The 19,214-nt window shown below is 36.9% G+C and overlaps 1 protein-coding gene across 5 annotated transcripts in view; it reads left to right on the top strand.

Moving 5' to 3' along the window:
* DCDC1 (doublecortin domain containing 1) overlaps positions 1-19,214 on the top strand; it is a 455,963-nt gene that overhangs the window by 16,267 nt on the left and 420,482 nt on the right. For all 5 annotated transcript variants that reach the window (XM_072759029.1, XM_072759033.1, XM_072759030.1 and 2 more), the window contains one exon: positions 5,159-5,328. In XM_072759029.1, the coding sequence (XP_072615130.1) occupies positions 5,159-5,328 (170 nt within the window). The remainder of the gene's footprint in view (positions 1-5,158; positions 5,329-19,214) is intronic.

Below are 19,214 nucleotides of genomic sequence, written 5' to 3'. Positions count from 1 at the left end.
ATTGATAATAATATGCAAGAACTGTTCTGCTAACCATTGTTCTGGTAGCATAGAATAAGGCAAAAGCTCATTGGCTGGGTTTATCCTAGGAAGTTTAGTTTGTATAGTAGTACGACAAAACATTCCAACAGGAAAAGTAACTTATTTGAGAGTCTGGGTGGGACTCCAATCTTTAACCCTCTCACTTTTTTTCCCCCAATTGAACAATGATTTTTTTTTCTTAAAGATTTTATTTATTTATTCATGAGAGACACACACAGAGAGAGGGAGAGAGAGAGAGAGAGAGAGAGAGAGAGGCAGAGACACAGGTGGAGGGAGAGGCAGGCTCCATGCAGGGAGCCAGACATGGGACTCGATCCGGGTCTCCAGGATCATGCCCTGGGCCGAAGGTGGCGCTAAAACCACTGAGCCACCCAGGCTGCCCTGAACAATTATATTTATAAAACAAATTTTGATAAAACAGCTATCCTCTGAAATACAACTATTAAATTATAAAATTAGAAAAATAGTATGTTCTACAGTAAGCTATACATTTCCATTGCTGAAAATTTTATTTTAAAAATTATAATTAGCAATCTAGATGATTAATACATATTTTACATGTTTATACAACACCAAAAAGGTACATTTTATGTAGGGTAGCCTTCCACATGTCTCCTAATAAGGTCTTTGACAATATTTAATATATCTGAGGGTACAACCACAAGGTATAATGGCTTCTGTGGAATCAAGAGACTGTTTCAGCATTTGGGACAAGTTAATAGCAGTTAAATCAGTGAGACCAACGCAGATGACCAGAAGTAAGGTATTCCACTGCTGGAATGTTACAATAGTCTTCAGAGGACAGGTATGCATTCTGACTAGGTGAAATATGGCCAAGAGCTCTATATAAGGATTTCCAAATATGCATTGCTTGGGACTCATCTTTGGAGGTTAACTCTGACCCTTGTCCCATTAAATATGTACAAACTATGTGTTCTGGAAACTAGAGAAAAATGACTTGAAGCCTTTTTTTTTTTTTTTAAAGATTTCATTTATTTATTCATGAGACACAGAGAGAGAGAAAGGCAGAGACACAGGCAGAGGGAGAAGCAGACTCCATGCAGGGAGCCCAATGTGGGACTCGATCCTCTGGGAATCCAGGATCAGGCCCTGAGCCAAAGGCAAATGCTCAACTGCTGAGCCACCCAGGCATCCCGGTTTCATTCATTTTTATGGCTGAGTAATATCCCATTACTTTTTTTTATCCATTCATCTATGGATGGACATTTGGGTTACTTCCATATCTTAGCTCTTGTAAATATTGCTGTAATAAACATGGGACTCCAGTTTTTTCTTTTTGAATTACTGTTTTCTTTGGGTAAATACTCAGTAGTGGAATTACTAGATATAATATTACTTTTAAGATGATGGCATTTCCATACTTCTTGTCTTGTTTCTTTCTTCCACGTTCATGCTTTCCTTTGTTCCTTGTATCTCTAGCTCACTAGAAGACACCATATAATGTGAGTTTGAATATTCAATTCTGCTGTACAAGATAAGGAAACAAATGGGATGATGACACTCATAAGAAATAGTGAACACATAGGGTACCTGGGTAGCTCAGGCCGTTGAGCATCTGACTCTTGGTTTTGTCTCAGGTGTGAGATAGAGCCCTGTGTCAGACCCCACATTCAGTGTGGAGTCTGCTTGAAATTCTTTCCCTCTCCCTTGGCCCCTCTTTCTGCTCATGCTCTCTCTCACTATCTCTCTCTATCTCTCAAATAAATAAAATCTGAAAAAAATTTTATTGTGAACATTTTCAAACACACAGTAAAAAATAGTAAACCCTCATGTTAACCCAAGTTAACCATAAATTTTCTACTATTTTTATTTATACCCCCTTCTACTTTTAGGAGTGTTTTAAAGCAAATCTCAATCATATTTACTTAAAAATACTTTGTTTTGTATTTCTAAAAGATAATATTTTTTTTAAATCACACGCATAAAATGGTTATTTTATTCGCCATTTTTAAAAGTATTTATTTATTTGTTTATTTATTTATTTATTTATTTATTGGGCAAGAGAGCACAAGCAGGGGAAGAGTAGAGGGAGAAGGAGAAAGAGAATCCTAAGCCAACTCAGCACTGAGCACAGTTCCCGACACCGGCTTAGTCCCACGACCGTGAGATTATGACCCCAGCTGAAATCAAGAGTTGGACCTCTAAGACACCTCACTTGCCTTTGATAGATTCCTTGTTTTCAGGCATAATCAGATGTCACACAATCATGGTACATTTCTGGACCCAGCGCTGAATACTTACAGGGATGTATTTATTTATTTATTTTTTCTTACAGGGATTTAAATGCACTACAACATTAAAAACATTAGCCGTCTCTTCTTCAATAGCTGGAAATTTTACATATGTTCGTTTCTCCTTAAACTTTTATTTCCACTACATTTCTTCTACAAAATTTTATCTTTTATGCTTGAAAGTCTTTTTTAGACTTTCTTTAGGAAAGCATATATGTGAAAGGCAAGATCTGGACATTGATCTGCTTACAACTATCCACACCTGCATGCCCCATGTACTGTTTTGGTTTTGGTAGTTAGTATCCCAACTTGAAGACTATCATGTCTTTTCTCTTCTGTACCTGATACATTGTACCTACTATGTGCCAGCACATCAACTTTATAAAGTGGCTACTATTATTAACCCTTTCTTATAGATGAAGAAACTGATGCAGAAATATGTTGTGTGACTTATCCAAGATGTCACAGCTAGTAAGTGGGATGCTAAACCCAGACACTCTGGCTCCAGAGTCCAGGCCTAGAACCATGTGTACTTGAATGTCTTAAAAAAAAAAAAAAAAAGAGTGGAAGAACAGATCTAGAGGTGGGCATGAGTGAGAAGCTTATCTTCATGTCAAATGATTAAGAGATGGAAAGTAAAAAAGTGGTTTTTCATGTGTCAGTAAATAAACTATGCATGTGTTACTAAAACATAAGCAGTGCCTTTACCTGTACTGTGCTAAAATATTGTAATAGTGTGAGTCAAATGAAAATTAACACATTTTTATTTCTTTAATTTCTAATTAACAATTGCTTTTAATTAGCGATGTGCATGAATGTTATCTGCAAACCTATTGTATTCCGCATAGTCTACTTAACCTGTTAATATGTTCCACTTTTAGTGAGGATAACACTGATTTTATAGTAATGCTACAGCAGAAATATTGCATTTAATAATGGTAATGATTTCGCACTTATATAATTTATTCTACCGAAAGGCATCCTAAAACTATTTTTACATGGAAAATAAAACTATACCTATCACTAAAATGATTATCTCTTTTGGTGAAGATTAGGATTGTAATTATGAATACATAAAAAGTAAAACTATTACTATATTTCAAGGGATATTTTTTAATAGTTTGGTGCAGATTTTCTTAGGTTTCAATAATTATAATAAACACACCAGGGCAGTCAAAGGTGATTTACTGTCTAATCACATAATTTTGCCTCGCTATTAACAGCTGGAGTTTTTCAGCTGTTTATAAAAGCATTCCTCAATTAGGAAGACTCAACCTATGGACGAATTGAACAAGCAGTGGTTGTTATGGAAGCCTGAGAGGAGAACCTTGTCCCTTCCTGCTGTGAGATGCTTAAAGGGGTAGGGAGAGTATGAAGGCCAATAGCCCTTTAGTCTTCTGTTGGAACACCAGAGGAGTGCTGGGCAGAGAATAGCACCTTTTCTTATTAAACTATGGAGAAAGAGATACCTTTTCTTATTCTGATATAAATTCGGATTCATCTAACATTACATGAATGTCTACTATGTGCCAAGTACTGTGCCAGATGCTTTCACGTTCTCCACTTTATTTACTTAATCCTCATAACCATGTGGATAACCTGTTTTGCAAATGAAAGTACGGAAGCTCAGAAAGGGTATAGTACTCAAGGTCACATAGCTAGAAAGTGGAAAAGGGAGAAATGATCTTATATATTATACGTGTGTATTTCTCCATAATACTTGTGACTATAAATTATATTATAGTTCTTTCGATATTCCGTATGCTTAATTGACAATAAGTCTAGCAACTTGCTAACTAGCTAACTTGCTTTTCTGGAAAGCAATTTAGTTCAAGGAATATCAGGAGTTTCAGGATTCAATTCAACTACAGACAACAAAGACCCTCTTTTAAGTCCTTGGCAATATTTTATCACCTCAATGAGAAAACCTATTTAAAATTGCATTCCTGGGGCAGCCCCAGTGGCTCAGCGGTTTAGCACAGCCTTCAGCCCAGGGCCCGATCCTGGAGATCAAGTCCCACGTTGGGCTCCCTGCATGGAGCCTGCTTCTCCCTCTGCCTGTGTTTCTGCCTCTCTCTCTCTCTCTCTCTCTCTCTCTTTCTCTCTCTGTCTCTCATGAATAAATAAATAAATAAAACCCTTTTTAAAAAATTAAAAATAAAATAAAATTGCATTCCCTGGGACGCCTGGGTGGCTCAGCTGGTTGAGTGGTTGAGCAGCTGCCTTTGGCTCAGGGCATGATCCTGGAATTCCAGGATCAAGTCCCGCATCAGGCTCCCTACCTGCAGGAGGTTAAGTAGAATATACAGAGGCAAGAGCCTGCTTCTCCCTCTGCCTAGGTCTCTGCCTTCTCTGTGTATCTCTCATGAATAAATAAATAAAATAAAATTGCATTCCCTGGGCACCTGGGTGGCTCAGTCAGCTAAACATCAGCTTCTTGGTTTCAGCTCAAGTCATGATCTCAGGGTTGTAGGATAGAGCCCCACATCTGCTGGTCCCTCTCCCTCCCTCCCTCCCTCCCTCCCTCTCTCTTCCTCTCTCTCTCTCTCTCAAACAAATATCTTTTTAAAAAGTAATCTCTACACCTAACATGGGGCTCAAACTCACAACCCAGAGATCAAAAGTGGCATGCTCTACTGAATGAGCCACACAGGTGCCCCAGGATTATACCATTCAAAGACTTAGAGTCCTACTTTTGTTTTCCTTTAAGCTTTCATCTGTTTTTTTCATCACGAGACCTATTTAGCAACTGCTGCATAGCCTCAAACATGATGAGAAATAAATTGTGATTAAGATCCAGGATCAATTCATAACCCCGGATGGTTTTACCTTTTAACTTAATTAATATTCTTCCTCATTTTTAGCTGAAAATGGCAAAAAGAGAAAAAGATGACAATGGAGCATCCCTTTCTCAGTCTTCTTTATCACCCTTGACTAGAGCCATGGAGGTATCACAGCAGAACAATGCTGAAGGCACCTTCAATGGAGATACCATTCACCCAATTTACAAATGTATTTCCAAAGATCTACCAAGGTAAGAATGTTATTTCAGCAGCTTAATCTGAATTCTGAAGGAGATAAAGTGATTGTAGAATGCTGTCTATATAAATGCTCAATATTTTGTGGAGATGATGTCAATAATAACTTGGGAATGTGGTGGGCTATAAAGATAGTTGCCTGGGTTAGAACCCTTCAATTTCTTTTATTTTATGGGAAGGAAAAACGTAGATGATGCTATAAACATAAATTATCCCTGAGTTTGACTCGGACAGTAGCAAAATGATAAAAATGGTATGGCAGGGCAGATAATATTTGCTCTATGCCAAGTCACCATGCTAAACACTTAACCTGCACTGTATCCATTTAGTTTTAGGTTTAGAGGGAAAGCACACCAGGAGGGAGTGGGAGAGATAGGGGAGGGTCAGAGGGAGAGACTCCCAAGCAGGCTCCACACCCAGCACAGAGCCCAATGAAGGTCTCAATCTCACAACCCTGAGATCATGAACCTGAGCCGAAACCAGGAATCAGGTGCTTGACCCACTGTGCTACCTGGGCACCGTATCAGATTTTGATAAGCTTTTGGCTGGCTAAATGTGATGTCAGAGTCTTTTTTTTTTTTTTAAGATTTTATTTATTTACTCATGAGAGATACACAGAGAGAGAGAGAGAGAGGCAGAGACACAGGCAGAGGGAGAAGCAAGCTCCATGCAGGGAGCCTGACGTGGGACTCAATCCCGGGTCTCCAGGAGCATGCCCCGGACTGAAGGCAGAGCCAAACTGCTGAGCCACCAGGGCTGCCCTGATGTCGGAGTCTTTATGTTACATGGAAAACTTATACTATAAGAGCATTGAAGAAAATATTCATAAATTAAGGATTATGTTAATCTCCTATAAAAATGCCAGGTTACATTTATATCTTAAAACTTTTGTGTGTGTGTTGGTAAATTTAAGTAAAAGTGAAATCTATACTTTTAGCTAATTTTTGTTTTGCTTTATTTCTCTGACTTCTGTGCATATTAGCAGTGCTTGAGGTTATTTATATAGTGTACTAGCTGTATGCCTAGATAATCTCTTAGAACATTATTACCCAATATAACAATGGGTAATATAACAGTGTAACATATTACCCATCTATAACATATAACACAGAGAGAGTGACAGACAGACAGAGACAGAGACACAGGCAGAGGGAGAAGGAGGCTCCATTCCATGCAGGGAGGCTGACATGGGACTCAGTCCCGGGTCCCTGGGATCAGAACCCTGGGCTGAAGGTGATGCTAAACCTCTGAGCCACCCGGGCTGCCCTCTTTTGTGTATTTTTAGATTATTTTTTATGTTAGAGTTAACTGTAATTTCATTTATACAGTTTCTTTCCTTTTTCTCATTTTCTTTTTCTGATTCTAAGTCTTTTTTAACTCTGGGTTTGTCCTTTTTTAATGTCAATCTTTTCATGTAATCACCTTCCTACTGTCATTTTTTTATAGTTTATTTCAATGTGTTACTCATATTTCTTTGTCTGAATCCTAACTTCATTTCTGTCACTATTACCTATTACCATCAACTTTGATTATGATGTACCTAGAAAACAAAGTAAACCTTTTCTTGGTAATCAAATGGAAAGTCAAAGACAATGCCCAGAGATCTTTTACTTTCATGAAAAAGAAAATGATGAGTTTCAACCTGAAAGACGTCAAGTTCATAAAGGCTAATGGTAATCTAAGATCCGTTGGCATTAATATGATTATCAGAGAGAGGCAATTTTCTCTATGAGTAAAGACATTTTCCCCCTGATTGAGGTTAAAACTTTTCTTGTCTCATTCTTGTTTTCCTTGCCACCTTTCTTCTACCATCTTTGTGATCTTTTTATGAGAAATAATTATTAAAATATAGTCAATTTGTTGTTCCTTTACTTATACAACAAGAGATTATGTTTCTCTTCACTACACACACTATACGTTTTACAAAATATGCCTACATGTATTAAATCCATTCATTGCAGCCATACGGTGACTGGTCACTTTATTCTCATGTTATTACCTGATGCTATTAATTTATTCTATATTGTATTCACATTATCCACTCTTCTCTCTTGTGTTCTTTCAATGGTTTTTCTTTGTCACTCTGCTATATTTGTTTCTAACAGAGTGAAAGCTGCTGTGCCAGGATCCTTCCTCGCACAGGAAACTAATAGTTCCTATTAGATTAGAAAACTAATCACCAACAGTGTAAATGAGTTCAACATGTTGTGCCAAAGAAGTTCTGATCCTCCCATTTTATGACTTACCCCTAGGAGGTCAGATGAATATCTAGTTGGAAATATCTAGCCTAATTCCTATAGCTACTTCCAGGGGAGCAGCACAGTAGGAAATTTTGCCTACCTAGCTGTAGTCTGAGGTAGTACCAGGTGATCCAGAACAGGGTACCAGACTTTGAGACACGGATGGTAGAATTATTTGTTGATAACAGGTATCTATGGATAGTTCTGTCATATTTATAGAAGGTATTTCCAGGCACCCCAGGTGGCTCAGCGGCTTAGCGCCACCTTCAGCTCAGGGCGTGATCCTGGAGACATGGGATGGAGTCCCACACCGGCTCCCTGCACGGAGCCTGCTTCTCCCTCTGCCTATGTCTCTGCCTCTCTCTGTGTGTCTCTCATGAATATATAAAATAAAATCTTTTAAAAAATAATAAAATAAAGTTGCATTTTAAAATTAAGAGAATGTTTTAAAAAATATATTTTCTACCCCACATATAAAATATTTTAATGATTTTTAGCTGATGATCATCTAAGGATGTAATTTCATGATTTTTGTAACAGAAAGTTATAGTTTTTTTAAATCTTATTTGCAGCTGAGTGTGTTGCCAACGTTTCTAGTTCCCTGCAGGAGAAATTATTTTTGGTACATTAAATGAGAACTTAAATCAGCTTTAAAAGTTAATTACCAATAATTTTTTGTTATATATTATATGGGTTGGTTTTTCAGACAAATCTTACTTTCAAGGAGACTAACAGCACCTAAACTATTCATTCAGTTTTTTAATGTCATTTTAGTTATCTTGGATATGGTTTTTTACTTTTTTTTTTTAAGTAATCTCTGTGCCTAACATGGGGCTTGAACTCACAACCCTGTGATCAAGAGTTGCATGTTATACTAACTGAGCCAGCCAGGAGACCTAGATCTTGGATATTTTAAATTGGAATGAATCTCAGATTCTTTTTTAAATAGAAAAATTTGATCACATTGCCTTTTCCAGGGGCAGTTTAAGTTTAGCAATTTTGTCATTCTAAAGAAGAGTTCCCAGCATGGAGTGGGCAGCAGAAGGAAGTGAGGAAAGCCAGCAGCAGTGAAGGAAGCAAGGTAGCACCTTCAGTGCTCTACCTTCATTCTGAACAATTTACACTTTGCATAGTTCATAACTTTTTCCAATTTTTTTTCAAAAACAAAATCTCTATAGATTAATATAGATTAATATATTATTTCCATTTAAAATGTTAAAAGACTATATTGTTTCCTTTTGAAGACATAGATTTCCTCTGGAAATATTGTATATGGTATCTATAACCTCCTCTGGTTTTAGATTTAAGATGTACCTTGTTTTTACTTTTGCATAAGCAGAATTATTCTTTTTTTCCTTTGGATGGGATGATCCTATACTCAGATGAATCCATTACACAGAGAAATTGCTCTTCTTGTTTAGAATTTCCTTCTGTACAAGTAAACAAGTTTAATTTAACAGATGTTGAATATCTCCTATAGGGTATATATGTAGCTTGAACATAATACTTTATTTATTATTCAATCATCAAATTGCAAGTAAAAATCTGACATAGTATGTGTTGTAAAATAACTGGAAATTGCTCTGCAATTGGGATACCCTTACCTAAATTTCTAGGCCAAACTAGAAATATATTTTCTTCTAGTGTTGTAAATAAAATTTGAGAGAAATTGTTCACTTTTATTATTTACTTTTTATGAAAAAGTTTAAATCACATTTTATCTAGTAATTGTAGAAAGTTATTTATATCTTTAGGTTATTCATTTCATCAAGTTGGAAAAAGGTTATGATGAAGTTTAATGAAATTTTTGTGCTTTATATACTTCAGAGATTTTATACAAGGTTAAATTCACCAAACATATGTGAGGTTATTTCTTTTATCAGTTGTATTTCAGTATTTTAAGCTGATGACTTATTATTGAATGTACTTAGGGTCATTTTCCCTTATGTTTACGTTTTCTTATTTGTATTTATTCCAATTAGAGAACTTAATTACCATTAAAATGGTAATAGAATAAAGATAAGCTTTACAAATGACAATGTTAAAAAAAAACATAACTCTTCAGGAAGGTTTAAATGCCATAAGAATATAAAAGCAAGAAATATATGCTTGTCAAATATATAGTATAAATAAATAATTTAGATGAAAATGGTTGACTACATTTAACAAAGAGACTACCAAATAATAAGGGGCTAAAGAGTGGTTGTTAGATTTGATGTACTTCATTGTATATTGTAAGTAATTGCTATCCATAAAAAAATCTATGGCTTCTGCATAAGAAAAAGAGACATTTTGACAGCCAACACTGGTATGAAGCGACAGCAAGTACAAATCCTTGGCAACTGTCATTATCCTGCTGTTGAATTCATATCTAAACTGTGTGATGACTTAGACCTGCATGTTTGTTATTGAGCCATGATCTGTCAAAGTAGCCACACTTCCTACTTATGAATAGAATTATTAGCCACATGCAGATTTCTGCCATAGAAATCTAAATTCACCAAGGATGCTTTGTGTTTCGAAGAGCAGGGAAATAAAAAAACTGTGTCATTATTATGCTTATGCTGAAGTTTCTGGTGAAATGTTCCTGATTAAGTAAAAGTAAAATGTTTAGAAAATACCATAATAGCTTATACTTTAGCTCATTATAAAATTAGTAAAGGTTTTGAATAAAACTAAAAGTAAAGCAATTGTGATTAGAGAGCTGATTATGTGGTGAGCTACTATGAGCACAAAGTAATAGAAAACTCAACTGAAAATGACTTTAAAAATGAAGAAGTCATTATCTTACATAACAAGAACCTCAGATGCAGGGCAGTTCTAGGGTTAAATTCAGTGTTTCAGCAGTGTTTTCAGGGAACCTGGTCCTTTGTATCTTTCTCTCTGCCATCTTCAGAATATTGGCTAGATCTTTGGATATGACTCCTATTCACAAGGTGGCTCATTGCATGTTCACTCAACAATGTTTGACTAAAGAAAATGGATATTTGATCACTTATCTCTCTCTTTTTTTAAGATTTATTTATTTATTTATTCATGAGAGACACAGCGAGAGAGAGAGGCAGAAATACAGGCAGAGGGAGAAGCAGGCTCCCTGCAGGGAGCCTGATGTGGGACTCGATCCCGGGTCTCCAGAATCAGTCCCTGGACTGAAGGCGGCGCTAACCACTGAGCCACCAGGGCTGCCCCTTATATCTCTCTTTTTAAAAAGATTTTTAAAAGTAATCTCTACCCCCAAATTGGTTTTTTTTTTTTTTCTGAGTCCGGTCTCCTTTGCCTCTACACCCAAATTGGAGCTCGAACTCACAACCTCAATATCAAGAGTTGCATACTTTATTGACTGAGCCAGTCAGGTACCCCTTTGTTTCTTTTTACTGGGGCAAAAATCCTTTCCCCAGATGACTTTGCTTCATGTCTCATTGGCCAAAATTGGATCACAAGCTGATTACTTAATGCAAGGGACAAGGGAAATATAATTACCATCATTGGTGTTAGACACTGAGGATTTACCCAATGAAGCTGATCAGGGGATATCCTCCATGAGCATATAAAGAGGATGAATCCTCAAACAGAACTGTGGCTTTTCATTTAAGGAAAACTCACTGGAATATTTGTTGACTAAATAATATTACCTGACATAACTCTTGGCTTTGACTTTATCATATTTTACTTCTAAAATTGTGTTTGTCAGTGGCATTTTTGTGACACATTTTGGCATGATGTCATAATTATCAAAGAATAATTCCTGCATATCAATTACTGGTTGAGTTCTAGTAGAAGTGTAAAAGATACAAAACAAAGATCTTACTCTTGCAGAGGGATATGAAATCACATAACAAATCACAAAGCAAACATATCAATATGCAAATTATTACATCAGTTCATACAGAATGTGGGGGGATGATTTAGAATAAGGAATGATTAAGATTTATTTTTTAAAAATATTTATTTATTTATTCATTCAGAGAGAGAGAGAGAGAGAGGCAGGCAGAGACACAGGCAGAGGGAGAAGCAGGCCCCATGCAGGGAGCCCGATGGGGGACTCGATCCTTGGTCTCCAGAATCACCCCCTGGGCTGCAGGCGGTGCCAAACCGCTGTGCCACTGGGGCTGCCCTGATTAAGATTTAGTAGCTTTAACTCCTCTCACGTGTTTTGTCAGTTTGAGCAGCTTTGTTGAAGCTTCGTTTATTCTGCTAACCTTTGAATTTCCCCTTCCTACTAACTAGGACTTTCAGTACTAATCATAGTTAGTAATTATAAATTTACATGAATGACTATTTGTATAACATTTTTCTCTCCTACTAGACAATTATTGTTATTATGGAAGGAGTTCTAGAAAATGTAAGCACTGAGTTTAGATTAATATTCATTAAATACCACCTTATTTTAAGGTGTACAGTAATGGTATAGAACACCTGTGTGAAAACCACTGGCAAAAGACATATAGGTAAGAACTAATGAAGGCAATGTGGTGTAAGTATAACTGAAGGATATATTATAGAGGAGCAGTGAGCAGCACCAACTGGTAAAAGTCCTTGAATAGAAGATTGACAAGTATGACTTTATTAGTTTTCCTCAAATTGCTATAAAAAAAACCACCAAGATCCACTAATGCTATTAAAGCAGAGAAATGGGAAGAAAAAATGCTCTCATCACAACTGGGGTTATACCTCTAAATCTTATCATGGTGTATCATTTTCTGTCCTCCTCTCTAAGCATATTTTCTTATACTTTTGGACCTGAGATCTTTACTTAGTTGTTATTTGTGAAGTAAAACTTATAAACCAGTTTTAATGAAAATTACAGAGAGTAAAATATAATTAAATAGTTGCCTAGAATATCAAGGGGGCTATAAGTTCTATAATGTATAAGATCTATCCTTGACAGTCTTTTTGATTATGATAAGCTGATATGCAGATGAGATATAGTAGTTTAAGAAAAGGATAAAAGCTTAATCTACTAATGTACCTTTGAGCTTTGTAGTGCCGTTTAATGACCATATCCATTATATTGTGTAAAGAAATTATTTAATAGATTCATTTACCAGGGGTTAAGTATCTGCCTTCAACTCAGGTCATGGTCTCCAGGTTCTGGGATCCAGCTCCTTGTTGGTCTCTCTGCTGAGTGGGAAGTCTGCTTCTCCCTCTCCCTCTGCCCCTCCCTGCACCCTTCTTCCCTCCGCCTTCCCCTCCACCCACCCGCCTTGTGCTCTTTCTCCTTATCTCCAAATAAGTAAATAAAATCTTTTTTTAAAAAAAGATTCATTTACCTAAAGTGTTATTGTTTTTAATTAATTGATAGTTTTTTATCCATACTGCTTCATGGTTAAATTTTGACACTTTATTTTATCTTTACCTAATCACACATAAAATCCTAAAAATATACATAGTTTAATATATATATAGACACATCTCATTTTTGTTCCTTTTATGACCTAATTTCTAAAGAATTATTCAATTGCTAAAAGACATAGTCTTTTCCAATACCTGAAAATAAACTAATACAGAAGTAATGTTGCTGATGTTTTATAAAGGAACCCTACCAGAACATTTACATCCAAGTGACTATCTTCTCCTTTCCTTTTTTATTTTATTATTATTATTACTTTTAAAGATTTTATTTATTTATTCATGAGAGACAGAGAGAGAGAGAGAGAGAGAGAGAAAGAAAGACAGAAACACAGGCAGAGGGTGAAGCAGGCTCCATGCCAGAGCCCGACATGGGACTTGATCCCAGGTCTCTAGGATCACACCCCAGGCTGAAGGTGGCGCTAAACCGCTAAGCCACGGGGCTGCCCTCCTTTCTTTTCTAAATTACTCGCTTTAGGAAGTAATTTATTCTAATAAAACTGCCATTTCTCAAAGCATTTTTTTTAGTTCTTCTTTGGGTTTGTCATCAAAATCTGCATCACATTCTTTAAATATCCTCAGTACTGCATGATGACAAAACTCAATCTTTACTTGTATTTAAGCCTAATAAAAAAGAAAATGGAACAATAAAAATATATTATTTAATCTGAGAGAGAACAAGAAAGGCATGAAAAGGAACATAGAATACATAGGAAAAATAGAAAACAAATTGTAAGATTATAGGCTAACTTCTCAATTAAAAGACAAAGACTGTCTTGGTGACAGAGGGGAACTATGTGAATATAGAGTACAGTTCTCAGTGGGCAAAAACTTCAGGGGGAAGATAAGTATGTGAAGATATATATATATTTGGAGGTGGAAGATATATATATGTGGAGATATATATATTTGAACTTATGCATAAGTTCACTTTAATAAATCTAAACGTCATAGGATTTCTAAGAAATTTTTCCATAGGAGGCAAAAGGATCTTTCAAAGAAAAAAGGTGAGAATAAGAGAAAGACAAATAAGGAGACTACAATATGGTGATTGAAATACAATCTACCGGGATCCCTGGGTGGCGCAGCGGTTTGGTGCCTGCCTTTGGCCCAGGGCGCGATCCTGGAGACTCGGGATCGAATCCCACATCAGGCTCCCGGTGCATGGAGCCTGCTTCTCCCTCTGCCTATGTCTCTGCCTCTCTCTCTCTCTCTCTCTCACTGTGTGCCTATCATAAATAAAAAAAAATTGAAAAAAAAAAAAGAAATACAATCTACATATTAGAGTTGTATTTGCTAAAGAGCACTGATGGTTCACTGCTGCTAGTATAAAACTAGTATAGAACTACCTCCTTTGCCCTCCTCTCCAATCAATACAGTGTCTCTGCTTATCTTGGTATAGGGACAGGCAATGCGAGTCCCCTGCCAAGTATGTTTTCCCTTTTTAGTATGCATCTGAGAGTCCATTCTACTCGAAGCCATGTACATCTTATTATCCTGCTCTCCTGTCCATAGTTTTTGGACCGCTAATGGGTACATTTCCACAGGCTTGCCAGTGGCTTATGAGATTGCCTAGCTTGAGAGTTCTATCCGAATGGGGTGTCCTAAACCGGGTAGTGATGCAATTAAACTTTGGGGAGCATTGAATGTGAGTCATAGAGAGTCTCTAGAAAGTAATGTGGTACAGAAATAGGGAGATACATAGAGGAAGTTAGCAGAAGCTATGAGGAGTAAGGACAGAGGTAGGTTTTATAATTTTTTTTTTTTAGGTAAGCTTGATACCCAACATGGGGCTTAAACTCACGACCCAGGAATCAAGAGTCACAGAGCCAGACAGGGGCCCCTGTTTTCTAGTTTTTTAAGTTGAGTATAGTTAACACATAATGTTACCTTGGTTTCAGGTGTACAGCATAGTGATTGAACAAGTTTATGTGTTATGTTATGCTCACCTCAAGTGTAGCTACCATCTGTTCCCATGCAATGCTATTACAATATCATTTCTATGAGAGTTGTTTTTAAGTTACTAGTATATTCTGAAGAGCAATTGATGGTCTTCTAATTCTCTTTGTGCCCTGATGGAGTGGTTTTATTTTCTTTTATGTTCTGTGTATACTAGTAACAAGCTAAATCACCTGAAACCCAAATGTGTTTGAGCTGAATGATCCTAACACTTTCATTTCCAGCATTAATTTAACAAACCAGGGGATCCCTGGGTGGCTCAGTGGTTTAGCACCTGCCTTCGGCCCAGGGCATGATCCTGGAGTCCCGGGATCAAGTCCCGCGTCGGGCTTTCTGCATGGAGCCTGCTTCTTCTCTGTCTGTGTCTCTGCGTCTCTCTCTCTATCTGTGTCTCTCATGAATAAATAAAATCTTAAAAAAAATAATTTAACAAACCATGTGTATAGGTTTAATTCCCTGTGTGGGACAAGTTAGCTTTGTCAAACAGTTCTGTGATTATCCTCTCACACACCCAAAGACCAGGCAACACATCAATTGTTATAAGAAAGAAGAGTTTAATAATGTGTAAGAACTAGTGCAAACCTGTCATCAACATTGATAAAACAAATCAAAGCTGAAGACTACAGATGGTGGGCCAAAAGTTATTTTTTCATATGAAAAATGACCTTTTCTTTCCCTTTTTGATACAAATTACTAGAAAAAAGCATATCATAAGTAAATATATGATAAAATATCATTTAATTCTTTTAACCATTTACCAGGTAAATTGCATATAATTTATTGTCCTAATCCTACCAGAATCATGTGGGAGGTTGTTGGGAGAAAGAAGGATGCAAGTTTCCATAAAGGATGCCAATGCTCTTATCAGGAGACAGAGGGACAAAGGGATCTGTTTGCCAGCATACAAAAACAGTAAATAACTTATTTACATGAATAGATTGAGGAAGTTAAGATATAAGTAAAATTACTCGTTAAGATTATACATTCTAGTATAATCTGTAAAGACCATATAGCTATCTGAAAGATGGTTATAAGACAGTATTTAAGTAAAAAAGGCAAAATATTGAATTAAAGGTCTGACACATGATGCAGTCATCAAGCAAAATGATCAAGAAAGAATACTTGAGGCGTTCTATGGTGCAAAAAGATGTTTTTTATTAGAGTACTGGGACGGACCCGTGGGCAGAAAGAGCTGCTCTGTGATTGTGAGGAGTGACTTATTTTTTAGAATTTTTTTTAAAGATTTTATTTATTTATTCATAGAGACAGAGAGAGAGAGGCAGAGACACAGGCAGAGGGAGAAGCAGGCACCATACAGAGAGCCTGACGTGGGACTCGATCCAGGGTCTCCAGGATCACGCCCTGGACTGCAGGCATCGCTAAACCGCTGACTGCAGGCAGCGCTAAACCGCTGGGCCACTGGGCCGCCCTATATAGAATTTTCTATCCTATGGGAGGTGAAGGTGAGGGGAGGGCTCCAAGGAAATTGAATCTATAGGTTCATGGAGGTCTAGCTGTTATTAAGATTGTGTTTTTTTGTAAATCTTTAAGACAGTTACAAACTATAGTGAAGTTTCATATCCTGCATGACTATTATCTTTACCAGTTGACCAATTGTTTCTTCCTGCCTTTGTTCTTAAGCTCTCACTAGTACCTGAGGAATGTTATATATATCCCACCTTAAAGGGCATGGGGCTTGTGGGGTGTCAGTTTGAATTTTGCCCTCAGCTTGCCTTTTGCCCTCTCATCAATACAGTTGAAATTTTGAAATATGGAAAAAATAAAAACCTTTCACTTTCTGGTGGGGTGATAATGGATTATTATATAAAATAATTAGTATATTTATAAAAATATTTGGAAAAAAACAAAATGCATTCATTAAAAAAGAAAGAAACAGGGCACTTGGCTGGCTCAGTTGAAAGAGCATGTGACTCTTGATCTCTGGGTTGGGAGTTCAAGCCCCACGTTGGGTGTAGACATTACTTAGAAAAAATAAAATCTTAATAAAAAGACACCCATACTGCATTATGTAAAGAATTAGTTTTCTTTCTTTACATGAGAATTTGCTTTCCAAGTGACTCTGGGCACTGGGAACTGTTTATGAGATCTGCAAATCTTTCCTCCTGCCTGTTTACTAATCTTCCCCTAAGTTGAAGATCTTGGTGACCACATTCAGTTCCATTGCGGTTACTGCAGAAACACTGCCACTGAGACATGACCGCTGCCACATGCCATCACTTACTATTGCTGTCAAAATCTCAGGTAGCTCAAATGGTCTGAAGGGAGGTCTTGCCTCTGTCAGAGCTAATGTCCAATTTGCCAAAGTTTTGAGCCTGGGTAGATCCTCAGAGTGTAGGGAAGATTACTCCTCTAACTAGAGCTATCTATGGTCAATCCAGGACAGACTTGGATAGAAACATGTAACAATGAATACAACTGCTTGGATCCCAGTGTTTTAGTTTTATTGATCCACTGTGTCAAGTGTCATCTACATGCACACATCTATTTTCCTCATGGCACATGACCACTTTCCATTCTTTCAGAAGAAATAATTAACCATTTTACACATTTGTGAACAGAGAGGACATGCCAGAAAAAATCATTGTGATTATAATGCCATTGGTGGATCAGAAAAATTTGGAGGAGGGGCTCTCTGTGCCAAGCCTTCCACACCAAGCATTATGGTTTATAATTCCATGGGTGGGTGGGGTTATATTATATTATGTTTAAGAACTTTTGAGGAACTTACAAATTCGACAGAAGCAGATTTAGTTTGTATAAAAATACAAATACATGGAATACTGAAATGAAATACATGGAAGCTCACTATCTTTCATACCTAATCATCACACAGGTTAACATTCTTAAATATGGTGAAGCTTGTTTCATTTTATAATACCAGCAAATTCTCTATATATTCAATCTTCCTAACTTGGTGTTTACATGGATTTACATTATTGTCACAGGTCATATGGTCCTCTGTTCAAACATCATAGTTGATCTAAATGCTATTCCTCCAAGCTTAACTACCAGGTGGGGTGACTGACTGTCTCAATTTGTCTGAGACTGAGGGAGTTCCTGGGGTGTGTGACTCTTAGTGCCAAAGCCAGGGCAGTCCTGAACAAACTGGGATGAATCGGTCACCCTAATCCCAGTCTGCTATGAAGCCTTTATCAATTCTATTCCATCCAATATAAGTTTGCCTTCAAGGAATTCTTTTTGCATTTAATTATTTTTTTAAGATTATTTATTTATTTATCCATGAGAGACACAGAGAGAGGCAGAGACATAGGCAGAGGGAGAAGCAGCCTCCCTGAGGGGAGCCCAATGCAGGACTTGATCCCAGGACCCTGGGATCATGACCCGAGGCAAAGGCAGGTTCTCAACCACTGAGCCACTCAGGTGCCCCTGTTTTTGCATTTATAGGTAATACACACTCATAGTTCTAAGAGGCTTGTTTAACATATATTCTCTTTATTAAGTGATAGTTTGCAAGTTTCTTGAAGGTAGAAGCCACATCTCTTAACTTTTATATTTCCTAATACTGAGCAGGGTGCTAGTTTTTAATAAATCTAAAATTTTAAAATTTTACTTACATTGTTTCAAGCATGACACAAAGTTTTTTTTTATGACACAAACTTTCTAGAGTAAAGCAATTCAATTTAATGGTTATGAATGTGGGCTTTATTTTAAGACAGGCTTGGGTTCAGTTTCCCACCCTGTCAGCTTACTAATTTTGTGAGCCTGGACAAGTTAATTGGCCTCTCTGAACCACAATTGCTAAAATCTGTAAAATGGGAATACAAATAGTACCCACTTCCCAGGGATATCCTATGGATTAAACAAAATAATGACTAAGTGTGTAGTATTTTGTCTAGTACATGGCACACAACCAGTTATATGGTGGTTGTTAATAAGTAATTACAAATCAGTTGACTTGTATTCTTCCATAGATTGTTTCTTTCAGAGAGTTTATGTCATCCCAGGCAAAAGCAGTTATTAAAACTATGGAAGATTATTTGCAACCTCAGTTTGTCCCCAACAGACTTTTGCATTCAGCGGCAGTATCAGAAGGGTCAGGACTTTAAGATTGCTCCACACATCAAACAGCATCAGATCATAGCCATGATGAAATATCAGACCCATATAGCTACAAATCAAACAGTAAAAACAATTCTTGTTTTATATCAGCATCCAAGAGAAACAGACCTGTCAGTGCTCCAGTGGGTCAACTGATGTAATCAAAGCTGTTCTCTGTTCTTTTAACCGACTGCTGAAGCTTTTTCCTTTGAGCAGAATTTATAATGATTCAATTGACTATTTCAGACATTAAA

This window comes from Vulpes vulpes, chromosome 5 (assembly GCF_048418805.1).
Source record: "Vulpes vulpes isolate BD-2025 chromosome 5, VulVul3, whole genome shotgun sequence".
NCBI lineage: Eukaryota > Metazoa > Chordata > Mammalia > Carnivora > Canidae > Vulpes > Vulpes vulpes.
The sequence above is the reverse complement of the archived record's forward strand: the minus strand, read 5'-3'. Positions and strand labels throughout refer to the sequence as shown.